Source organism: Bolinopsis microptera, chromosome 6, assembly GCF_026151205.1.
Source record: "Bolinopsis microptera isolate Bmic1 chromosome 6, MBARI_Bmic_1.0, whole genome shotgun sequence".
In the NCBI taxonomy this organism is placed as follows: domain Eukaryota; kingdom Metazoa; phylum Ctenophora; class Tentaculata; order Lobata; family Bolinopsidae; genus Bolinopsis; species Bolinopsis microptera.
The window spans coordinates 18,031,953-18,059,279 of record NC_087077.1 but is presented as its reverse complement, the minus strand read 5'-3'; the positions used below and the strand labels follow the sequence as shown (position 1 = coordinate 18,059,279).

Below are 27,327 nucleotides of genomic sequence, written 5' to 3'. Positions count from 1 at the left end.
TATCAGTGACAGGGCGGAATGAAATGCACCACGTCAATCAGCCATTTAATATCTACCAGCTGTACAGAGGATGTAGACCCAACTCAAATGTAGAACGCTGATAAAGATAATAAACAGTATTGCAGTATTACTTACAGGCTGTATTATAATAACTACAGGGAACTTCGGCCACTGTACACCAATTATGGCACATGCTCCGATACTTGTAATTGCTATAAACTACAACTCAAAGGGAATAAATGACTAACTGATTGCACGGGTGTAACAAGCCAAGTCATCAATCGGTTGAACAAGGGTTGCAATAAAACGGGTTAATCGATCCAGTGGAAGACTGCAGTTACCTCTAACAGTATTATAATATAATTCGCATTGCTTACATCACCCACTTCATTTGTCAATATCATATTAAACTAATGAATTATCTACTGCTGAGTAGCATCATGGCAGGATCAACGATTTGTGACACAACAGCACAGGGTCTCAGACTGTGAGACCCTGGAGGTGCCAAATTAATATCCCTCCTCCGGAATCAAGGTGTGGGTTATACTCTTCCATAACATTCTACCACTTACCTCAACACAGTTGTAATGTTAGACTAGAAGCTTCAAAGACTCTCATAGGACATAGACGTAATACCGTAATTAAACCAGTTGCTTTGTATGTTTAGATGCTGATAAATATTCAACAGGCCCTCTCATTTTGGGACTCTTGGACAGCGTGAATTATCCAAATCAGAAGCTGTCATGGACCATATTTCTTGTATTTAATTATACTATACCATTTATGGTATCGTAACAAGTATGCACCTGGCACCAGCCGTCCAAGTAGATGTGATGCGAGCAAGGTGCAAGACAACTATTACCCTGGCATTGAGAAAAGTCGTGGATGGTCGTGAAAGGTGTGTTTCCAAAATTTGAGTGAAAATAAGACCGCTCCAAATTGTCAGCACAAAGGGACGATCGTTACTGCAGTCTAACAATACATAAAGAAAGCACGGAGTCGAGTACATGTACACATAGTGATAGATGTCAACACTGAACACTCCATGAGGTCAATGCATTTCCTCTTCACTAGTTGAGATGATGTCCGCACAAAGTGGTCGGAATAAAATAAGAACAAATTGTACTTTTTGTTTCATTGTTACTACAACATCCGTGTAGTGTGTGATTCCAGGAAAACCGTGTACCTTACGTCCGAACTTAATAATAAAATCTGAAAGATACGGCGCAAAAAACACCTCATTCGTAAATACTTTCAATTAACTAATTAAGCAAGTCTGAAGTGCTGACTTAATTTGTTAATCCGTGTTGTCAGCTAACAATAAAACGGAGAAATCAAGAAAAGCAAGTAAAAAAATGTTGTATATTATAGAACTCTTAAGTTTGAATGTTACGAGATTGGAGTAGCTAATGAGTGATTATAAGACATAAACGGTAAACCTTTTGCAAGAATACGTCAAGAAGAATCCAGGATGATACGGGAGAGTGCAGACCGTGAGGATTACTCCCCACCCTTGCCTTCTAAATTCTTGATTGGATAGATATTTAATCAACAGTAACATAACAGACAAACAAATTGAAATTACAGAGAATATGGTATAATAAGGTAAGTAAATATTCGCAATTTCACCAAATACTGAAATACTCAAAATATGATAGAATTTACTCTCAAAATTAACGTTTTATGAGCTTGGTAAACTACCTCTCACATCAGTATCACACTGTTAATACCTAAATTTTATAAATCTCACACCTCAACTTATCCAGAAGGTTTCTGTTAACCTGACAACCAAATTTAAACCATTATTTGACTGCTTATTATAATTGAAGCAAGATACATGGTTTTATTTTTAAAATACATAGTTAGCAAATCATTGACAAGGCACCTAACCACGACCCACCCCACACTACCAATAAACACAGTAACAAACAAACAAACGTACACAAATCCCCGGTGTGGGCAACAACCGACTTACTCGTTCTCAGCGCAGGGAGTGACGTTTATAAGGGGAGGTAACTTGTACTTGTCCTGTATCCACGAATCATGTCCAGGATCACTCTCACTCCTCCCCATCTTACCTCTTCTGCGCAACTGAAAATTAAATATATTAATGGAATTTCTTCTCCTTATTTAGAAGATCGCGAAACATAACACTTAATCATTTTAAAATTATCGAAATTTAAACTTGGGAGTTAAAACTGGGACTGGATTCTGGAAGCATTTACAAAATGTTTGTTGGGCTGTATCGTTAATTTTATTAAATTGTCAATTTTTTTGAGCTGTAATTATTTTGAATAGTAAATTTGTGTTGTATTGTCAGTCAACTGTACTGTCAGATTTACTGCATGGTGTGAGATGCAGGCCGAGGAATCGATGAGTAAATGAGGCACATGGTATGTAGAATTAAAACCGCGAGCGCGCGATGCGCGCACGCGGCTTTAAGATATCAAGGTAAACGATGACAAAATTGCTTGATACTGAAAATTGTCTCTGCGCCGTACGTAAACATTCTGGCAAGTCCGTAAAATAATGAAAAACAATTTCACTTTTTAACAAAAACAATGATCTGTAGATTTGTCGCCCAGCATGATGAATGAGATTGCCACCCGGACAGCTTCATGAAAGAATCAAGGGAACAATTAAAAGTTTTAACAATTAAAAAATGTTCACCAAACTGAGCCAGGAAACGTCAATCGGACGTTTGGCTACTTAGTCCATACTGGAAATGCGTCACAGAATGGAAATATAAAATTTTATCACTTAATGGTCTAACCCCGGGCATTTTATCAACTTCGTTCAGATTTCTATTCATGCAGACACACTGCAAGGGAACATGAGTTTGACAGGTAAAGATGAGTCGGAGAGCTGCCTGGTTTCTCCTAAGAACCAGGTAATGGAAGGGTCCCAGAATACCTTGCAGACAAGCCCCACCCCATAGCAACTGAGCTTACTGAACCATCCCATCGTCAATATCATTACTATCACGTTTCAAAACAGACGATTCTCAATTCTCTGATCGCCATACTAATATATGGACTTCCAGGCCTTAAGCATAATTTGGTATTTGCAAACTGCAAACAAATTATCCAATAGTCTCATTATACCGCTTCTTTAGAGTAAACCATCTATGACAATGGAATGCTGTCTATCCCTAATAGTCAGACTCTTAAAAACTTGTCCACTTCTGATAGCAATAATTTGGAGGACCGCGGATCTTTTGATGTCCTGACCGGTTGAGTAATCAGTAATTCATCACATTTCTTCCATATACATGTACCTTATATAACCAAATAGTAGGCTATAATAATTAGTTCCACTCTACAACCGGTTGGTAACAGGGCTACTTCAGCCTGGGAAGAGCATTATTTCTGCAATTATTACTCAAATAGTATAAGCATATTATATGACATTCATTATTTGACGTCAATGTAATGTTAATGAAGGTGTGCTAAATTCAGACATGATGCTATTATTGCTGCACAGTGCATACCACATGTTTTATAACCACCAACATACCTCTACATAACTCTATTAGTACTGATAGTCTGATATGCTTGAAATGGAGCCCATTCACAGAATATCGGTTGCCTTGGGAAATAGATTTATTCGTCTGCCCAAACGATTCATCAATGATTTATCTACGTTAGAGATCCTTCACATATTACGTGAGCCATACATTGGTCAGGGAGACCCCTCCTCTCTTTCAGAAACGGCCACTCCCCCAAATCATGACTTTTTAAATCAAATGATTTTGTACTTGAATCTTGAGTTCTGCTAAGATTTTTAGAAAAGTAACTTAAAATAATAATTTGAAGGTCACTTGATGATAAAAATGATCTTAATCGTGTAATGCCGTCATCATAATCTCCAACAGTGATAACAATTTCAGCTAACTCCTCAACCTGACCAAGCCAAAGTGACACCTCCTTCGTAGGTATAAATTGTTTGGCAGTGAGTTATTATATAAAATGCTAATATCATAACAAAGTCCCAACTAGCCAAGGAAACGTCATCGTGTTGGTATTGGTATATGGAAACTAGAATGACAATTTCTCGACTTATGGTCACCCGGCTTTTTCATCACCTACGTTCAGATTCTAATTTCAGCAACACATGAAGGACTGATGAAGGATAAAGATGATCGAACACTGTGTTTTAAACCGGTAATGGAAGGCAGAATACTTGAGAAGAAAAGATGAAGCTTTAAACCATCTGTTCATTACATCGACAGTTCGAAAAGCGAAACTCAATGCCTGATCGCCATCATTTGAAGAATCAGGCCTAGCAAATGGATGCAAGCGCACAAATAAATGAAACGCTTCTTGTAAACGTCCTTACAAGGAATGGTTATCAATCTGTCATCTAGTCACTCAACAATATTGGACATCTCTGTGTGTCCGACGTGTGAGTAATCCGTAATACACATTCTTCATACTGTACTATATAACAAATAGTAGGTAAAACGTCACTTTCTACAAGGTTGGTAACAGTACTTCAGCTAGGAAGGCATTATTAATACTTACTCAATGTATCAACATTCATGGACATTCATTATTTGCGCAATGATGTTAATGAAGGTGGAAAATAGGACATGAGTTATGACTGCAAGTGTAACATGTTTAAACCACCACATACTCTACATAAGCTGCTTCAGTAGTTAGTCTTGAAGTTGAAATGCATTAAGAAACGGTGCTTGGAAATGCTATCGTCTGCAGTTCATTGTTATCAAACGTAAGACTTCACATATCGTAGCCTCAATGGTGAGGGAAGACTTTTTTATCAAACACTAAATTATGATTTTTCATTAACCAACTGATTTGTCTGTGATTCTAGACTACTAATTTTAAAAAGTTCTTATTATAATTGAAATTTATGATAAAATTTGACCTTTAATCGTGAATCCAGTCATCATATTGTGATTTTAGTTTTGCGCCAAATGTTCTAGTTAATTGTATGCATAATTTTGAAAAGATTTTCATTTTTAAAGAGAGATTTGCCAAGTGTGAAGTGAGATATGCTGATTGTCATTATTAGATTGGTGATTATAACGCAAAGTATAGACGGCAGTGTAAGCAGGGTTAACAGCAGCTGCTGTGTATTAACTCTCAGACTAGTAGTCCAGACTGGAATAGAGAGTGTGGTAAGGAAGCCAAAAATTGTTATTATCTTTTATATAATAACAAGAAGGAGGACCTTATTGGGGAGGTGCCAAGAATATTGTGCAGTAAGTTCAGCGGAATTTCCTTGTTTTGAAGAGTTATCATAGGCTCAGTCAATCCAAATAGAAGCTGTTGACGTTTGTGTATTATCTCAAAGGTCAGCTAGTATATATTATATAGTAAAGTTTACACCAGCTGAGCAACATTTTAGTTCAACATAGTAATTAACACCAACCCCAACACACTGCCATGGTATGTAAGGCATTTGTCGTTCAACCGTAAAGAGATAAAGGTCAGGGTGTAAATATTTTATCACCATTGTTACGATAATTTAAGGTTTAAAATTTTCTTACGAAGTTAAAGTTAAACATTTTCTTCCAAAAATTTTTTAAAGCGGTTTTAGTTTAAAAGAACGTCCATTCATGGACAGACATCAAGCTCACCGCTCTAAAGCTCACATTAAACGGATGACTTGCACACTCAAACACCCGTTCTGCTCGACCAAGTCCTCTTACAATAAGAGTACTGTAAAATTAACATATAAACCTCGCCCTAGGTAGACAGATGGTACAAACAACTCCCTGATCTTTTTTCAAGTAGAGGGAGCTACAATTCTTGCTACATTAGCTATAGCAGGCAAACCGATGCTTGCTACATCAGGGGAGGGGGTACCAGGTTGCAGGTTACCAGGTTGCAAGTTACCAGGTTCTAATATTACACTACACAGGAGTAATTAATTCCTTGGTGTGCGCCATCTGCAGTACAAACCATATAACCGTGGTAGAAGTAGCGGTCCTGGCAAATATCCAACAATAGTTTACCATCTCACTAACATGATATATTCAAGTATTAAGCAATAGTCTGAACTATAGATCCTGGGATGATCACGTGACTTGGTAATACATTTCAACTTGTTTCAGAACCATATCTCCGCAAACATTTCAGCCCGGGGACGAATCATTGTTAAGATATTAATCAATGGCAATATTACGCTACGAATAATTGTTACGTTATGAATCATTGTTACATAAAGTGGTCTAAGGACTTAATGATGTCTGCATTCTGATCACCAATGAATACATAACTTTAAGCTAAATTGCTCATTAGTTAAGAGTCTAGCTTAAAACAAGACTTTTCCCGTCTTTGATTCTATACAAGACGCAGTAAAATTTTACACTAGCGACTATGAATCATGCATGGATGTATCAATGTATATTGTATGTGATGGATCTATCGTTTTATATCCCGTGAGAAAATAAACTTTACCTTAGTTAATTCGCAGTCCACAAAGTTGTAGAGAGTAGATTCATTCACAGGGCTCTAGACACATCTATAACAAATTGTAAGGTGCTATCTTTTGCCAGTGTGAATATTTTAACAGTGATGACGGATGTAGGGAAACTGCGACTGGTTCATTTATTGTCACGTGATATTAGAGCAGTCACATTCCAAAAGCTGATAAAATTTATCAGCAGCTTATCTTTTGGAATGTGACTCCTGATAAATGTTTTAATTGTCTGGTCGACCCACAAGTTCATATTTGAGAGTTGAGAATAGCTAGCTGCAAGAATACTTGATCTAATATAATGTTTTACAGTGAGTGTTTGTAATGTAGTGTGGTCTGCTTATCTACATTGCAACCTGAGATAAGCAACTTTACCTTTTCCTCCTGCTATACAGTCACACTGAAGCTCTTCTTATTTATAAAGAAAGTTCGCTAGGAAATATCATACTAACACTAGTGATTGAATAAAGTTGTATTTTTATTGTAAAATATTCCCACAGTTCAGAAAATTCAAGCGGCCGATTGTATCTATTTCAGTACTTGAGCTGCGGGATTTTCATAAAATTTCTGATTCCATTTCTATGAACAGTCACTGAACGACGACTAGTTTTTTTGGACTGCTCCGGTGGAAATTTTTTAATTAATTGCATGATTTTCTCACCGCACCACTATCGTCACCAAGCACTAATTTGATTGCAATACTAATAATACAGTGCCTATTGACTTGGTAGAAACGACATATTGCCTGAAAAGGTCGGTCCCCCGATATTCCGCGGAATACAACCCAGCGTGCTGCGTATGTTTCAGTACTACTATATAGGTATATACTATATAGGTATGTATAGGTACTAGCCTACCTATACCTAGCGTATCTATTGGTTTTAAGCCCCTGATAAAACGTCGTTCAACGAATGATTTACATATTTTATAAATAATTCTCATATTTTGCTCTAACTCATATTTGTACTCACCTTGGTAGCCTCGCATAACTTGCCCAATAAGTTAATGTTGAACTTCATCTTGATTCTTGAACAGACTCCACTATTTCTTGACCAGCATATATCATAGGTATCATAAAAAGGATCCTTCTATAGACGATTATGTTAATTGATCGTCCGCGATAAATAATTTATCAATAAGCGGCTATAAGAAACAAGCTAAGCTTACAAGACAAGATTGATGTTTCTCTCTGAAAAGACGGACAATGTGGATTCTAAACACCAGAGGAATAATTATCATACCACGAAATACAAATAGGAAAATTTCAAGATAGCAAGGCTACGGATGATACGGACATGCACTGAGACGAGGCAAGATGAAAGCAGAAGTATCCCCCCAGTCGGGGATACAATGTTTTATATAACCCGAGCATATTCTTAAAGAATGAAGACCAGGCACGTGATTATCAAGAAGTAGAGAATACCGGGGAATAGAACACAATGTGTCTCACTAACTCTGGTACTAGACCGTTTTATTTCAGAGTGACAGTCTGGTGTTTCATCAGATATAATATGCACGTTATTGTATTTTTAATCAGAGTCTAGTCTTTTCGTTATTGGCTCATTCACCAAACCTACTAATAAGTACTTGACAATGAACCTCCAGCACTGCTGCAGTTCTTATTACCAGTATTCATTCGGGGTCAGGTTGAGAGATTGCAATGCTCGCATATTATATAAGCATATTAACAAAGTCATACAAATAAATCTGATGATCGAATGAAACAATGCACTTAAATGGACTGAAAAGAACTTGAAAGAACGTAAAGAATCTTTTCAAGAACATGATAAAAACATCATGTCAGCGTTAAAATTGTCCCCTCCCTTTACTTGTAAATAATGACCGATTAGGGCATTAGGCTCGGTGCAGCGGAGCAGTCAGGAGGGGGGTGGGGGGGGGGGGGGGGGTGAGCAGACTCAGGACTAATGGGAGGGGGGGGGTGAGCAGACTCAGGACTAATGGGAGGGGGGGGGGGGTGAGCAGACTCAGGACTAATGGGAGGGGGGGGGGTGAGCAGACTCAGGGTGAGCAGACTCAGGACTAATGGGAGGGGGGGGGTGAGCAGACTCAGGACTAATGGGAGGGGGGGGGGGGTGAGCAGACTCAGGACTAATGGGAGGGGGGGGGGTGAGCAGACTCAGGACTAATGGGAGGGGGGGGGGGTGAGCAGACTCAGGACTAATGGGAGGGGGGGGGGGTGAGCAGACTCAGGACTAATGGAGGGGGGGGGGGGGGTGAGCAGACTCAGGACTAATGACATTTACAAGATATGAGTTCTGTAACAGTTGATAACAACAGCTGCTACCAGTATAATACAGAAATAGTTTTAAAAAATAGGCAATGTTCATGATAAGTAAGCGATAATTGCTATATACTTATATAGATTGTATTATAGAATATCAAACTATCAACGAAACGGTTCGACCGCAAGGACAAATTAAGAACAAAATAACAACAATTAAGGTTAATTACTTGACATTATTAGTTAAAACTGACAATGAGATGACCGTGCAGCTTTCAGAGCATCTCATCTCGGTATGGGGAAGAAACGAGGGTTTAGGACCGGATATGAGGATATTCAAACTATTCAAATTATTGTGAAGAGAGCGATCACTTGAATACAAGCCAAATAGTAAATATTATATATATCGCTTATTCAATCGTTCATTAAAAGGATAAGCTATAATAAGCGGAGTGGTTAGTCCATTAACCTAATGGATAGTTATAATATCTAAGTCTAATTTTAGTATATAGTTTCGTGCGAAAGGTAAAAACCAATTATCATCTCAGCGAAAAGGCATCAATATAAGATAACACTTTATAAATTCATTACAATAACACATCCAAATTCTGATTGGTGTTCCACTACATTAATCCATCTACTATTTCTTTTGCGTTGAAGTTTTATTATGACTTTACTTTTGTCTTCACCCTTACTTTTATCTCATAGAGTCGGGCAAACTCTATTCTCAGGTTAGTCAGGCAGTGGCTCGCACTCTGTTGATATCTCTTTAGGGAGATTTGTGGTCTCTCAACCTTACTTAGTTGAGTGTGTCCCACAACCAAACACTTTGCCTAGAAGTCTAGCGTTGTATATTATAACGATCCTGGACCTAAGTGGCGAGTAGTCAAAAATTTAAAAAAGAAATTTAAAAAAAGAAAAAAAGCTGGCATAAATTCACTTTCCCTAGTTATCACGTTAACTAATTAAATCACATTTGTATCAGCCAATATGGTTTTATTGTATAAGGTTGAGATTAATCAAATTAGTGGAAAGTGGGAACTCACTTATGCACCGATCCAAGTTAATGGGGGCCATTGACCCAAATGACATTAAATTGATAATCAAATTCTATTTAAAGAAAAATCCCAAGATTAATTGCACAATAACCACTTCGGCCTCGTATCGCAATTATCATTAATAACTTAGTAACTACACTCTACACTGAACAGTCCAGGGCAAGCCTCTCTCCCTTTAACAATAAGTTGAGATTTTAGCAGACTAGAGAGCGACCAATTTAAGAGGGAAATTTTAATCTTTATTCTAGACAGATTTATGTTGAGAATCTGATTAAATTATTTGGAACAACAACATCAGCGGAAAAAATTTCTTTTTTTACACCAAATTGGAATCAAGAACCGTCAATCTCAGATTACAACAACACAAAGACCAAGGAATATAAAACATTTAAAAGTTTAGAGTGAAAGATTTAAGTGATAATACCCCCAATTCTAATTAAAATATGGAGAAATGACTCGCAACCTCTCCTTTTCACTGGGATTGAACAAAGTCTATTGACCGTTTAAAAGCTCCTGTGCGAAGATACGACTGAACACAAGATCAACTTATGATTAATGACAGAACTAAAATCCCTCAGAAGCCCGTACAAATACACCAGACCGGTACCAACAGAAAGGACCTGAAAATACCAGAAAATGCCATAGTAAACTCTGCGCTCCTATTTCAATTTGCTGTATATTTGAGTAGTATCAAATCTGGGAGGGGAACTGGGTCGCGCATGTGGCGCCAAGATCATATCCAGTTCTTATAACACGTGGTCAGGCACAAAGATTAAGTAGTTATAATGACGTAGCTACCCAACCCTAGATCCACCTTGTCACTACATGCTTTCATTTTTTTTCAGTCACCATTCCTAGCTCCTAGCAAAACAGCTATATTTTCTGCGTTAATGATATCATCACAGCCTCACCCAACTTTTCAGTGGACATTGGTAAACAATTCGATTCTCAAAAAATATTTTTGTTTAAGGCCCTTTTGTTTCTGGGTTTTAGAATAGAATTTGAAATACAGAGGCCCAATTACTTCCGTACTGTCTGAGTGACGAACTACTATAAAGATAACCCCTCCTTCATCTACGCTCTACACAAATCATAAGACTCGAAAATGACGTCAAAGGCCAGATGCAATGCGGTTCATCAAAATCTGAAGTCTAGTAGCAAAGTCATATTATAATGTGCACTTTACAAATAGTAGCCTACAGTACTGGATACGTCAGAGAGGTATTTCTCAGGAGGTGACTTTAGTCTACGTAGCTGATGAGGAGTTGGGAAGTGTGTGCAAGTGGTCTAAATCCGACTATTTAGTAGCTGGAAGAAAAGGAGGGGAGAAAGGGAGGGGAGAGAGAAATATAGTGGAGAGAGGTAGAGAAATAGAGGGAAGAAAGAGAGGGAAGAACGGGAGGGAGAGGGAGAAATAGAGGGAAGAAAGAGAGGGAAGAAGAGATAGAGGAAGAAAGAGAGGGAAGAAAGAGAGGGAGAAGGCAGGGGAGAAATAGAGGGACGAATGGAGAAAGAGAGAGAAAGAGGGAAAAAGAGAGGGGATAAAGGGAGGGAGAGGGAGAAAGAGAGAGAAAGAAAAGGAGAAAGAGAGGCAGAAAGGGAGGGTAGAAAGATCTACAACATGTTCATATGAAATTTTTTACTGGGAAAGTGCAATCCAGTACTAAAGTACTAAGAAAGAAAGCTAAAAAAGTTCCGGATAGACAATTGAAATCCAGTCCGACTGAAAAGAGCTCACTAGAGCTGATCCGGTACATTATACTTACGTAAATGTACTTCCTGAACACTTCATTTGTAACAAATCAAAGTTTCTGAACTGCAAATATAATTCCAGTACCCACAAATTAGGCACTACCCTGGTTAACAAGACACTAGATGATGAATAGCAAGTACGTCAGAATAACTCAGCCTTTTCTTCAAGCATCTTGCTTCAATTCTTAACAATAGAGTAGACAATAATTCTGCAACAATTACGCTACAAGTGTACAAGCCTCACTGATTGATAGAAACAAATCACGTGGTACAACACAAAGCAATCACGTGACCCCCGTCAAAACAAGGGTGCCCTACCATAACGTTCCTACCGTTCAATTACCCATTTTATAGTTGTATACCCGGTCAACACCCGGCACGCACTGAGGCCTCACCACGTCTCTCAGCTGCCCAACATAATACTACCTCCTAAAGTTCTGCCCTCACTAACTCAGTAATCACGAAATTATTTTCTCATCACCACCACCACCCGCGTAGGTGGTCAACCAACCACCGGGTCACGATCTAGTCGCTTATATTTCTATCATTTTGAAACATGCAATCACGCCCTCCGGAGAGAAAACTAGTGAGCTTAATTTTGTAATGGATCTAGATTGAGGTGCAGAAGGCGAGCAGATGGTGAGCGGCTCTGTTTCTCTCTCTCTCTTAAGAGCCGGTTTTTTGGGGCCTCGTTGTGATTATCACGATTTTCAAAATATCATTATGATTTCAGTTTTTTCGGATATTTTCGCTCTTTAGTTGTTCGTTTACGGAAGAGGGGGTTCACCCTGAGCTCTTGAAGGGTTGTGGTCTCTGAGCGACAACCACTGACGGGGGAAGGCCACGCCAATTTTTCTCATTTATTTCCCAAAATGCAAAATCGCCTAGAAATGCTCAAAACGAAGCTAGTTGGTTCTCTTTTTGTAGCTGCTCTTCTTGTAGCTATAAGTCACGTTAACAGGCATACAGATGTTAACCCAAATAATTAATACACATTACACGTGCTACCCCCACACCAGCTCTAGTTCTAATTGAAGACTATCTCAAAATCTATTTTTACACAACTTTTTGCTACGCGTTCATAATATTAATAAATTTGGTAGATTTAGGAGCTACTACTATATTGTACACCCAGCCCGGTGAAATGATTCCCCGCTGCTTCACTGACGTGGTGCCCTGTGGAGGGGAGAGTCAGAGTTGGCTCAGTGCTAATTAAATGCTAGATAGAGAACACAATACTTTGCAAAGTCACCTGACGTAGGACCCAGCCATTAGTGACGTCAATGGTTAGGAATTTTCACCTTCTCCAGTAGGATAATGAGCACCAGAGTGGGAACACAGAATAAATGCTGGGTTAGGTTACCAAGCTCTCTCTCTCTCTCCCTCTAGGATTATGGTTCGAGAATTAGGTTCTAAGCAGATTTGGATCTAAGAATTTATACGTTTCGGCTGTGCCTTTGAAGTTTTAGCTCTGGATTGTCTATCGATAAGAGATATCAGGATGTCAGAAGTTACAAAGGACAAAATTGATAACCCTCATCGATCAGAGAGCCCAAGATAAGACCACCAGTCATATTCACAGGGACCTCATCCTTCTAGATTTCATTTTCCCAAATCAGGAGACGAATTTAACCGGGTGGCTGCAAACAGTGGGCTAAATATAACTAAATAACCGAGCATTGGAGTGTGGCGAATAAAAACGGGTCAGGACTACCTGGGACCTTCACAGTGGACTGATTAACTTGTAATTAATTTAGTTCAGGAAGAAAAGGTTGTACGAGGGGTATGGGTACTAGGGAGTATGTTGGAGAAGTGTAAGGAGTATCGGAGGAGTATTGGAGGAGTATTGGAGGAGTATGAATCTGCAGTGTGACACTACGGTTATATTGTTATGTAATTCAAGGTGCTCAGTCACAGCCGGTCAAATAACTGTTATTGAATTATCAACCCATCATCACCTCATATCAGATATGAATGGTATTCAGCTGAGTGGTTGTGAACACTCTCACTAGAATTGGGGAGACCGTTATAATAATACGATAACTGGCATTTCTTCAACTTCCTGTCCTCACAACAAAACTTTGAAGTTCATTAATACTTAAATAAAATGAGCTCTGCGAGAAATTTCAATCACATGGAAAATATTATGCGTTACTAAATACTTCTTATGCTATTATGTCTTTATTTTGTACATTTGTTTACTGTTTAATGTTTTGAACAATGACGAATAACTACAAGTGACGTAGTCATGTTAAGTAGTCTACTTTTTCACTAAGTTATTTAATATAGAATTTTTAAATGGTGTCTTTAACCGGGTATAGAATGAGATAATAGTTAGATAATAGTAAAAGTTAATAGATCGCTGCAGGTATTTGACATTAAAATATCAACTTTTTCATTGGAGTATGACATAGTGGAACGGTGAGTTATAATCGCGTTCTCGACAGATAAAAGCAGTAAAAATGGCAATAGAAGCAGGATAACGCTAAAGTCGGAAATTTTGACGCACAATTATGCTGAGCTTTTGGAGCTGGCACATCCTCACTCCCAACTCCCCACTACCCAGTCCCCAGATCTCCTTCTGACTTGTACCACTGATCCCAGGAACCCAATATTATGGTGATCCCTCAAACTACTGAAATTATACATGACCCATTTCTATTACACACACACATGTGTACAGTCAACTCACCACTTATCATAGACAGAGTCCAACACGTGCTTTTTGTGTGTACACTGTACAGCACTGTTTACCAATTAGCTAATTACTAATAGCAACGTCACACCAGACTTGTTCAGCACCATTTACCAATTAGCTTATTAGTTACGTCACGACAGGCCTGTATTATGTAGTGTAATGTACCACGTAACCGCGAAGTAGACCGCAGTGTATTACCGCAGCGGTTGCTACAGTTCTGTTCAATAAACTGTACTAAACAGTAAATTACAATCTACGCGTGTGTACGTACACGGTAATGTAGATAAGCTCTAGTCTGTAATCAATATTACGTTGTATAACTATTACTGCATGTTGATATGTAGCACTAAACCCTTATCTCTGGCTTTTATTCGAGAGTAACAAAAGAAGTGAGGAATATCATTATTATTGGTTATGTACATATTATACGTAATTTGCCTGACAAATTTATAAATTCTAGCAAATTTATAAATTTTCTAGAATTTATGAATTTCTTAAGTCTTCAGACCTGCTGATAACATATTGCAAATGTGGTTAGATAATTCAGATATTCGCTATGCACAATATTCAGGACAGGATTAGTTAAAATATCAAATAATGTCGGAATTAACGACTTAAATAAATGACGCTCACTGAATTTAAAACTCACACAAAGGTAGTAATTGTGGCAACATTGGTTCACAACAGACGTATCAAGGTACACGGAACACTGAAATTAACTCAAAACATACATAACAAAACATACATAACAAAAATACATAACAAAACATACATTACAAAACATACATTATAAAACATACATTACAAAGCATACATTACAAAACATACATTGCAGAAAAGGGCGAAGCTACATGTTTTACTATAGGACGGAAATGCTGGAATAGCACATGTACATTGTACAAATATACTTCAGGATAATTGCTGAGTGCTGACTAAACGACAGTCTAATAGGCTTAGTGGTTGCAGAAGCAAATTACGACAAAATTATTAAAAAACAGTGGCAGATTTGACTAAGTGAGTAGTCTGACTTGCTCTTATCTAACACTTCACTCCTGGTTCCTAGTTTATTTAATTAATTAATATACTAGTAATTATACTCTTAATGGATATGAAGGTAAGACGATTTAGTATCATTATATTATTGGTCGAGACACTAAACCTAAATGATGATATTGCTGCTTGGTTATTATTTGTTAAGGTCGAAGACTCTATTACTCAGTCACAGATAACAGCAATAATTGAAGAAACTATCAGAACATCTTTAGATCTACACTATCAGAGTCCACAAAAAAACAGCAGAGGGACTAGCTGCTCTTGATCAGGACAACTTGTGAATGATATCTTGAAACGATAAATACAATTTTCGAAAAAAACAACTGTATAATGAGACTGGAGAGGCAGGTGCATTGTCTTCCAGATGATCCAAACAATTAAAAGAACCGATGACAGAGACATTACAAATTCCCAGCTGCTGAATCAGTAAGGAGTCCTGTTAGAGTGGCTCTCCGTGCGCTGTACCAGGCTAAATATAATACATGAACCGAGTAGTGGTGTAGAACTAGTGGTGTAGACTGTAGAACTAGTGGTGTAGACTGTAGAACTAGTGGTGTAGACTGTAGAACTAGTGGTGTAGAACTAGTGGTGTAGAACTAGTGGTGTAGAACTAGTGGTGTAGAACTAGTGGTGTAGAACTAGTGGTGTAGAACTAGTGGTGTAGAACTAGTGGTGTAGAACTAGTGGTGTAGAACTAGTGGTGTAGAACTAGTGGTGTAGAACTAGTGGTGTAGAACTAGTGGTGTAGAACTAGTGGTGTAGAACTAGTGGTGTAGAACTAGTGGTGTAGAACTAGTGGTGTAGAACTAGTGGTGTAGAACTAGTGGTGTAGAACTAGTGGTGTTTTTTGTTGTTTGTTTGGGGACTGGTTTGTAAGCCAGCCAATGTTTACGAATATAATATTAATAACTTTATTACATAATCATAAATATATATCATAAATAGATCAAATCTGAAACACAAATTTGCACGCAGTTAATAAATTTATTAAAAAAAAGAAAATGAAAAAAAAAGGTTTATTGATAAAAACAAAATATGGAGCACTCTGTGCTTCCAACAGCCTTTCAGACTCGCGCTAAGTTTGTTAGGGACTGATTTAGGATATCGTAGATATTGCTATGTTATGCCATTAGTTGGATATGTAGTGTTTGTGATTGTTGAAATCAATTAATTACGGTTTGTGCTGATAGGAAAATAGTGATAGTGGGGAATGTGGCAGTGTAAATATGGACCTGGAATTTAGGATGTGTGGCTAATCCATTAATATTAGTTGCTGCTAGTCTGTGATCAGTTTGTTCTGGTTTTTTTGTGTGCAAATATATATTCATAGTTTATTTTTGTAATATCATATAATATATAGTACTTAATAATAACCATATGACTAATAACTGATTTACTAATTAACTAATTAACTAATTCACTAAACTGATATAATGACCGTTGTGTCCAGTAACTTTCAAACACGTTGTGACCTTCTTAGACCTGGAATATTATGTAATAAGAAACTGGGCCACGTGTCATCATCATTTTCACTCTGCAGGTTCAAGAGCATGCGTTTTGTAGCCGATTTAAAAAGGTTTATGGAAAAAAGTGTGGGTAGGGTGCTTACATTTGCATTTACAGCATAAATTGAGAGTAAAGGTCCTTTGAAGAACATCGAAGATCTGAAATGTGTGGTGTTGTACTCGGCTAACCAGGATGCTGCAGTCACGTGATCTGAGTTTGCAGTGGGTGCATTTTCTGGGATAGTCATACAGATTTGTTGAGGGACTGAGCTGCGGAAATGTTTGATTCGGTGCATGAGAATTAGTGTGTTTTTTACAATAACACTGTGCACCGTGAGTATACCATTGTTATTGAAAAATTGTTTTGTGTGTTCTGGCAGTCGACCGTCTTTGTAAAAGTAATTAATGTGACCTGGCATTACTGCCCTGATACCCTGTTTTTGTCGTGAGAAGAGTGATTCAATGTGATTTTTTGCTGCAAACCCCCATACAATTGAACAGAAGTTTAAATGCGATTGAACAAAACTTTGATATATCTGTAGCCTTATTTGAATCGATAGGTAACGTTTTATTTTATACATAATTCCTACATACCGCATCATTTTTGATCTAACAGCTGCTATATGCTTAGACCATGTTAGTTTATCATCCATTATAACGCCAAGGAACCGTGCTTCCCTTTTACGTTCTAATTGTGTGTCTGCAATATGAATATTTGGAGTATTATCAGTATTTCTAACACCGAAAAGCATATAGCAGGTCTTTTTTAGATTAAGTGCAAGTCCATTACAGTCAACCCAGCGTACAAACTCGTGGGAGAATTGGTTGAATTTTTGTATAACATCGTTTGCATTTTTGCCTTTTATTATGATGTTCGCATCATCAGCGTAGAGTATAAACTTTATCATACTGTTGATATTTGGCATATCATTGATGTAGATTAGGAATAACAAAGGTCCCATAATACTGCCCTGTGGAACTCCGTATGTAATAGGTTTAAGAGCTGATTTAATACCATTCAAACATACGTATTGCTGACGTGTGCTCAGGTAGGATTGAAACCATTGCAAAGCTTGCCCACGGATTCCATAGTGCTGGAGTTTGTCAATCAATACATCATGAGACAAAACGTCAAAAGCTTTACTAAAGTCGACTTGGAGTAATAGAGCAACTTCCTTTTTGGCAAGGGAATTCAGAATCGTGTGTTGAGCATCCAAAAGAGCATGCTCACAGGATCGGCCTGGCCGGAAGCCATATTGCCCTTCAAAGAGCGAGCCTTTCTTGTCAAGGAAGTCCATTACTCTATTATGCATAAGTTTTTCATACAATTTGGAAAAGGTGCACAGCAAAGATATGGGTCGATAGTTAGTGGCGTCGGATTTGCTGCCTCCTTTGTGAATTGGTATAACTTTAGCTATTTTGAGAGATGATGGGAAGATACCTTGACTAAATGATGTGTTAATGATTATGGACAAGACTTTACAGAAGGAGGGGCAGTCTTTTACAATTTTTAGGGGTTCAATTTTAGTGTCTTGAGTGGATTTATTCTTAAGCTTGCTAATAATTTGTTCAACTTCACTTTCGGTAGTTGGTCTTACGAACATAGACTGCGAAGCTGGGCTGCTAAGGTAATGTTTAAAACCCCCTGGATCGAATACAGTACGCGCGCTGATCGCATCTTTGATTTTTGTGGCAATGTTGGAGAAGTAAGAGTTAAAGTGCTCAGCTACATCACTGTCACTATTTATGATATTTCCGTCGGCGTTTTGGAGTTTAATTTTGTTATGAGATTTAGATCTTCTGCCAAGTAGAGTGTTGATCAGCTGCCATTGTTTCTTTGAACAATCTTTATACTTATCAAATTGTGTTTTGTAGTATTTGTCTTTTGCCTTATTGACGTGCTTGTCGCAGAATGCCTTATGCTTTTTGTAAGCCTTGTAGTTTTCCTCCGTTGGGTCCACTATTTTGGCATGGAATAATTTGTTTTTACGAGCACAGGCAATTTCAAGCCAGGGTAGCATAAAAGGTTTGGGGTCCTGCCTTTCAAATTTGCGGCGCACATGATTGGTTTTCACTGGGTATGCCTCATCATAATGCTGACCGTATATTTCAATAAATTTGTTATATTGTTCATCAGCACAATTTTCACGTGTGACTTCCTCCCACATTTCGGATCCAATTAATTCTATAAATTTAAGGTTGTTCGACTCGTTAAACATACGTTTTTCAATATTCATTCCATGGTCGACTCTGTGTCGTTTGTTTCTACTCCCTGCAATGTGGCTGTATTGCCCAAGTGAGATAGTAACAAGAGTGGCTAGATGATCAGACAGGTCAACAGTAAGAACATTGCAGCTGTGTGTGTGTTGTACGTTATTGCTGTAAACATGATCTATAAGAGTGGCACTGTGATCAGTGATACGTGTGGGACGTGAGACTAGCTGAAAGAAACCGTATTTAGTCATAGTTTCAATCAAATTTTGACAATGTTTGTCAGTATCATAAAGGCCTCCCCCAGCCTCGGATCTTAGGATTGGATTTGCAAAAATTCCTAAGACAAACTGCTTAAGAAAAGCTAAGACAGCAAAAAAAGCTGAGACAAAATTTAAGCGAACCTGAGATGTCAAAATAAGCTAAGACAGCGAAAATTCTTAAGACAAAATTTAAGGAAACCTAAGACAGCGGAAAATCCTGAGACAAAATTTAAGGAAACCCAAGACAGCGAAAAATCCTAAGACAAAATTTAAGAAATCCTGAGACAGCGAAAAATCCTGAGACAAAATTTAAGAAATCCCGAGACAGCGAAAAAACCTAAGACAAAATTTAAGAATCCTGAGACGCGCGAAAAAACCTGAGACAAAATTTAAGAAATCCCGAGACAGCGAATAATCCTGAGACAAAATTTAAGAAAACCTGAGACAGCGAAAAATCCTGAGACAAAATTTAAGAAAACCTAAGACAGCGAAAAATCTTTAGATACAATTTATACAATAACAACAAAAATATACATGGATATTACATCTTTTAATTTCTTGCAAAGAATATAATAAATACAATATTACTAGGTTAAGGTATAGTAGGAATGTCAATAAGTCAATAGAATTTGTTTGAAATCTTTATGTGCCTGCTAATGAAGTGAGTATCCCAGATCATATCTTTACAGGTAGGACTGTATAATGGGGGCCCGATGTTATAGCGGACATCATCCCCCCCCCCTTACCCCCAGTTCCATAGCGGATATTATGCCAAATTATTGGACGGAGATCGTCAACTAATATTTCTTCGGATATTTCTCCGGTTTGCAGTTCCATAACCTTATCCGGAAACCATCTACGGTAATTTTGTTGATTCTCACAGAGCAAAGTGCTAAGAAACTGCCGCAAACTGCTACAATCTCCGAGAAATCTATTTATTGACTAGCTTGCTAAAATTCATCGTCAAATTACCGCTGCTCGAGTTACCTAGCCAGACCCATTTCAGTTTTGAGTACTGGAGTCGGTTATCTAGTCAAAGCCTAGCTTTTTTGTAACTTGCAAGTGCTTTTGCGGATTGTCGTGGATTTCGGCAAATAGTCGTGGATTTCGGCGATATTTTCAGATTATTCTTCAATGTCCTCAAACCTGAGCACTGGGACTACTTAAGTTTTTGCTACTATCTGAATTATTTGCTCGAGCTACTGGCTCGCTAGGTTCAAAGGTTTATTTCCTATTTATCATGAAAAAAAAAATTGTGCTGGGTAAAAGTTTACACGGTGTTCACGCAGGTTTGAACTCCCGACCTCGCGCAGAGCTAGCCGATCGCCTAGCCGCTAAGCTACTCGGATGATGTACTCATGAAATTTTTGATGTTATTATATATTTACCCCTTTTTACCCCCAGTTCCATAGCGGATATTATGCCAAATTATTGGACGGAGATCGTCAACTAATATTTCTTCGGATATTTCTCCGGTTTGCAGTTCCATAACCTTAGTCCTTATCCGGAGACCATCTACGGGGGGGATACAACGGTCATTAATGTGCATTAATGGGCATAGATGGGCATAAATGGGCATTAATGTGCATTAATGTATATGTATATTTCAGCAAAATTCTATAATACTGACATTAATGACCAGGTTTTTTGCAATCCTTTCAAAATTTCGTGTAATACTTATTTTACAACAGGAGGAGGAGCACTGGTGAGGATGACTGATGAAGAGCAAGGAGGAGGAGGAGGAGGACTCAGGAAGAGGAGGAGGAGGAGGAGGAGGAGGACTGAAGAGGAGGAGGAGGAGGAGGAGGAGGAAAAGGAGGAGGTGGAGAGGGAGGAGGAGGAATAAGCATCTAAATGTTATTTCCATTTTTGTCCGTTATTGTCCGCCCTACTTGAAGGAGGAGGAGGAGGACTGATTATGATGAGGAGGAGGACTGATGAGGAGGAGGAGGAGGACTGATGAGATGTAAGAAGAGAAGGAGGATGACTGAAGAGGACTGCGGAGGAGGAGGAGAAAGACTGAGAAGGAGGAGGAGGACTGAGGAGGACGAGGAGGACTGAGGAGGACTGAGGAGGAGGAGGACGAGGACGAGGATGAGGAGGACAAGGACTGAGGACGAGGAGGACGAGGAGGACTGAGGACGAGGAGGAGGACTGAGAAGGAGGACTGTTGAGGAGGACTGAGAGGAAGGGGAAGAGGAGGAGGACTGAGTGAACTGAGGAGGACTGAGGAGGACTGAGGAGGAGGAGGATGAGGAGGACGAGGACTGAGGACGAGGAAGAGGAGGAGGACTGAGGAGGAGGACTGATGAGGAGGAGGCTAGGAGGAGGACTGAGTGAACTGAGGAGGACTGAGGAGGACTGAGGAGGAGGACTGAGGAGGAGGAGGAGGAGGAGGAGGACTGAGGAGGACTGAGGAGGACGAGGACTGAGGACGAGGAGGACTGAGGACGACTGAGGACGAGGAGGAGGATGATGAGGACAAGGACTGAGGACGAGGAGGACGAGGAGGAGGACTGAGAAGGGGGACTGTTGAGGAGGACTGAGAGGAAAGGGAGGAGGAGGACTGAGTGAACTGAGGAGGACTGAGGAGGAGGAGGAGAAGGAGGAGGAGGAGGATCAGGAGGAGGAGGAGGACTGAGGAGGAGGAGGACTGAGGAGGAGGAGGATGAGGAGGACGAGGACTGAGGACGAGGAGGAGGAGGACTGAGGAGGAGGACTGTGAGGAAGGGGAGGAGGAGGACTGAGTGAACTAAAGAGGACTGAGGAGGAGGACTGATGAGGAGGACTGATGAGGAGGAGGCTAGGAGGAGGACTGATGAGATGTACGAGGAGGAGGAGGAGGACTGAGGAGGACCGAGGAGGACGAGGAGGATAAGGACTGAGGATGAGGATGAGGAGGACGAGGACTGAGGTCGAGGAGGACTGAGAAGGAGGACTGGTGAGGAGGAAGGAGGAGGAGGAGGAAGAGGACTGCGGAGGACTGAGGAGGTGGAGGAGTAGAGGGAGGAGGAGGAAGCATCTAAATGTTATTTCCATTTTTTGTCCGTTTTGGTCCGCCCTACTTGAAGGAGGAGGACTGATGATGAGGAGGAGGAGGAGAATAAGGATGAGGACTGAGGAGGAGGACTGAGGAGGAGGAGGAGGAGGAGGATCAGGAGGAGGAGGAGGAGGATCAGGAGGAGGAGGACTGAGGACTGAGGAAGACTGAGGAGGAGGACTGAGGAGGAGCAAGGAGAAGGAGGAGGAGGACTCAGGAAGAGGAGGAGGAGGAGGACTGAAGAGGAGAAGGAGGAGGAGGAAGAAAAGGAGGAGGTGGAGAGGGAGGAGGAGGAAGAAGCATCTAAATGTTATTTCCATTTTTTGTCCGTTTTGGTCCGCCCTACTTGAAGGAGGAGGAGGAGGACTGATGATGAGGAGGAGGAGGAGAATAAGGAGAAGGACTGAGGAAGAGGACTGAGGAGGAGGAGGAGGAGGAGGATCTGGAGGAGGAGGAGGAGGAGGAGGATCAGGAGGATCAGGAGGAGGAGGACTGAGGACTGAGGAGGACTGAGGAGGAGGACTGAGGAGGAGGAGGAGGAGGATGAGGAGGACGAGGACTGATGAGGCCGAGGAGGACGATGAAGACTGAAGAGGACGATTATGAGGAAGAGGAGGAGGAGGAGGACTGAGGAGGAGGACTGATGAGGAGGAAGGCGGAGGATGAGGAGGAGGAGGACTGAGGGAGGAGGAAGCATCTAAATGTTATTTCCATTTTTTGTCCGTTTTGGTCCGCCCTACTTGAAGGAGGAGGAGGAGGACTGATGATGAGGAGGAGGAGGAGAATAAGGAGAAGGACTGAGGAAGAGGACTGAGGAGGAGGAGGAGGAGGAGGATCTGGAGGAGGAGGAGGAGGAGGAGGATCAGGAGGATCAGGAGGAGGAGGACTGAGGACTGAGGAGGACTGAGGAGGAGGACTGAGGAGGAGGAGGAGGAGGATGAGGAGGACGAGGACTGATGAGGACGAGGAGGACGATGAAGACTGAAGAGGACGATTATGAGGAAGAGGAGGAGGAGGAGGATGAGGAGGAGGACTGAAGAGGAGGAAGACTGAGGAAAGAGGAGGAGGAGGACTAAGAGGAGGATCAAGAGGAGGACTGATAAGGAGGAGGATCAGGAGGAGGACTGATGATGATGAGGAGGAGGAGGACTGAGGAGGAGGAGGAGGACTGAGAAGGAGCAGGAGGATATAAGGAGGAGGAGAAAAAGGAGGAGGAGGAGGACTGAGGAGGACTGAGGAGGAGGGAGGAGGAAGGAGGAGGATGAGGACAAAGGAAGAGGAGGAGGAGGACTGTCTGCCTCCACACGTCTTGATCGCACATAACAGTTCGAAGGTCGTCCAACTGGAGCCCAGTGTCACGAGCTACTACGTCCAGGAAGGTGAGTGGTCTCCTTCCACAGTTCCACGGCCGGACTGGGTAAGTCGCCAGGGGAGGATAGAGGAGATAACTTGGTCAGAAGCTCTCATGCAGTGCCCAGCAAATCTGTTACGCCTTGACGCAAGCCTAGGGCTTAGTACGACAATTGACCCCCGACAATTAACCCCCATGTTATTATACTGAGATCAATTGACTCAGTGTAATTGCATGGGGGGTCAATTGTAAGCCAGGGGGCCACCTGCTTCAATCTCCCCGTCCCCAAAACTGCTTCCCTCTTTTCAGAGTTTCAAGACCATTCTCACACATTCTCATATACCTGGATTGACGAGTAAACCTGTACAGTAGGGAGTAAAACGAAAGATTAGTTGTCGTTTTAGCTTATTAGAAAGTAAACTTTGTAATAATAAATTAGTTACGAAGCACACTGTACATCCAAAATAAATGAAGTAATAAGCGATAAATAGTTATTGCTCAATTGAGGTGAAGTTAAGTGCGTTTATTTCTCCACAGGCAGGTTCATCAGAGCTTTCCAAAGGTAGGTGTTAACCAGCCATCTCATTTCTGGAATTTTTTGTAGCTTTTAATCAGATTAACCCCCCAGTTCCATAGCGGATATTATGCCAAATTATTAGACGGAGGTCCATTTCTACGGTGATGATTCTCCGGCTCCGTCTACTGTATTATACGCAGATGAAGCTCTCCGGGAATTTCTCGGAGATTGTAGCAGTTTGTGGCAATTTGTTTGCACTTTGCTCTGTGAGAATCAACAAAATTACCGTAGATGGTCTCCGGATAAGGACTAAGGTTATGGAACTGCAAACCGGAGAAATATCCGAAGAAATATTAGTTGACGATCTCCGTCCAATAATTTGGCATAATATCCGCTATGGAACTGGGGGTAAAAAGGGGTAAATATATAATTACATCAAAAATTTCATGAGTACATCACCCGAGTAGCTTGGCGGCTAGGCGATCGGCTAGCTCTGCGCGAGGTCGGGAGTTCAAACCTGCGTGAACACCATGTAAACTTTTACCCAGCACAATTTTTTTTTCATGATAAATAGGAAATAAACCTTTGAACCTAGCGAGCCAGTAGCTTGAGCAAATAATTCAGATAGTAGCAAAAACTTAAGTAGTCCCAGTGCTCAGGTTTGAGGACATTGAAGAATAATCTGAAAATATCGCCGAAATCCACGACTATTTGCCGAAATCCACGACAATCCGCAAAAGCACTTGCAAGTTACAAAAAAGCTAGGCTTTGACTAGATAACCGACTCTAGTACTCAAAACTGAAATGGGCCTGGCTAGGTAACTCGAGCAGCGGTAATTTGACGATGAATTTTAGCAAGCTAGTCAATAACTCAATAAGTATATTTCTCGGAGATTGTAGCAGTTTGCGGCAGTTTCTTTGCACTTTGCTCTGTGAGAATCAACAAAATTACCGTAGATGGTCTCCGGATAAGGTTATGGAACTGCAAACCGGAGAAACATCCGAAGAAATATTAGTTGACGATCTCCGTCCAATAATTTGGCATAATATCCGCTATGGAACTGGGGGTAAGAAGGGGTAAGGGGGGGGGGGGGGGGGGGTGAGATGATGTCCGCTAAAAAACTATAACGTCGGGCCCCCATTATACAGTCCTACCTGTAAAGATATGATCTAGGATACTCACTTCATTAGCAGGCACATAGAGGTTTCAGACAAATTCTATTGACTTATTGACATTCCTACTATACCTAGTTATATTGTATTTATTATATTCTTTGCAAGAAATTAAAAGATGTAATATCCATGTATATTCTTGTGGCTATTGTATAAATTGTATCTAAAAATTTTTCGCTGTCTCAGGTTTTCTTAAATTTTGTCTCAGGATTTTTCGCTGTCTCAGGTTTTCTTAAATTTTGTCTCAGGATTTTTCGCTGTCTCGGGATTTCTTAAATTTTGTCTCAGGTTTTTTCGCGCGTCTCAGGATTCTTAAATTTTGTCTTAGGTTTTTTCGCTGTCTCGGGATTTCTTAAATTTTGTCTCAGGTTTTTTCGCTGTCTCGGGATTTCTTAAATTTTGTCTCAGGTTTTTTCGCTGTCTCGGGATTTCTTAAATTTTGTCTCAGGATTTTTCGCTGTCTCAGGATTTCTTAAATTTTGTCTTAGGATTATTCTGCTGTCTTAGGATTATTCTGCTGTCTTAACTTTTGCACCTGTGTCTCAGGAATTTTTGCAAATCTAATCCTAAGATCCGAGGCTGGGGGAGGCCTTCATAATGTGTAAGATCTACATTGAAATCACCGACTAATATAGTATGTTTTCTCGAGTGCCTTTCCATGCCGTGTAATAGGGAGTCAATGAGTTTGTTAAAATTATCAGGATTTTTTGATGCTGGTGACCGATATATATTGACGATTATCTTTGTTTTGTTAAAGCCTTTGCAGTTATGGAGTTTTACCAACATGAATTCACCACTCTTGTCTGTCACATCAAAGTTTTGGGGAAAGAATTTTTCAATATTTTCAGACTCGCATACGCGCGTATTGATATAAATTGCTAAACCCCCACCACGACCAGAACTACGTATTGGATCTCGTAACAGTGGTTCATAAAATCCCTCAAGCACTAGGTCATTAATACCATTAGGAAGCTTATCCTGCAAGAGATTAGTCTCGTTAAAACAAAGGACATCATACTTCGAGTACGTGAATATATCTTCTCTTAATTTGTCTACGTTTTTAAGAAGTCCCCGTATGTTTAAGGTAAATATCTTAAGATCACATGGTCCTGACGAACTTACATTTGTCGGCTCCATGTAATTGCAGCTAACTAAAATATCAGAAATCTCATTCCAATATTCGAGTTCCTGATCTTGGTCAATTGTATTTCCTATTTCGTTAATCAACTGATAGCGATCGTAGGGATTGTGGATTACGCCGGTGTGAGTATGTGTATGTAATGAGTATAGCTGATAGCAATGTACATAGTATCCCGGGATCATATTTTCACAGCAATTTCTGCATCCTAATAAGTCGGAGTGACATTTGGTATGTACTTTAGATTCGCACCAGTGGCAGGTTTTCAGGTTGGCGGGGGAGTAAATCCAGCCATTACAGCATGTGCATTGAACTTTAAATTTAGGACCTATGACGGGCCCTTGTCTCGGTGGCTTTGCCGAGGGGCATGCATTTACTGGTAAGGCGCTGGAAATACAGTCATAACATATCCAGGCAGAGCCAGAATCTACAATTATTTTTGCCTCAGACTTAGATAACTTCATGCATTTCATATGTTTTATTTTGTCGCAGTGACTGCAAATTAGGAACGAACGTGCTTTAGGAATACGTGTATAACATTTGTTGCAACGCTGAGATTCGTTCATAGAACTATGAGATAATGTATTATATTCGTTAGTATTATAGTTATATTATGATATATTTAAGAGAGTATAGACTTACTATTAATACAAAATATGATAATAATAACGTGACCTAGTCAGATACTTCTAACGAAGACTTTCAGTCCTGTGTGTAGAAAGTACCGTGACTTATCTACAGTAATTAAGTAAATTTCACCTTTACCTTTATGAGGTAGAACTAGTGGTGTAGAACTAGTGGTGTAGAACTAGTGGTGTAGAACTAGTGGTGTAGAACTAGTGGTGTAGAACTAGTGGTGTAGAACCAGTGGTGTAGAACTAG

General features: G+C 40.0%; 1 protein-coding gene across 4 annotated transcripts in view; it reads right to left on the bottom strand.

Annotated features, from left to right (window-relative positions):
* Positions 1–27,327, bottom strand: part of LOC134817539 (3',5'-cyclic-AMP phosphodiesterase 4C-like) — a 91,056-nt gene that overhangs the window by 50,467 nt on the left and 13,262 nt on the right. For 3 of the 4 annotated variants that reach the window (XM_063826695.1, XM_063826697.1, XM_063826698.1), the window contains one exon: positions 1,976–2,091. In XM_063826695.1, the coding sequence (XP_063682765.1) occupies positions 1,976–2,091 (116 nt within the window). Of the gene's footprint in view, positions 1–1,975; positions 2,092–7,415; positions 7,529–27,327 lie in introns of those variants that run through there. The other variant, XM_063826700.1, reaches the window with a different exon arrangement.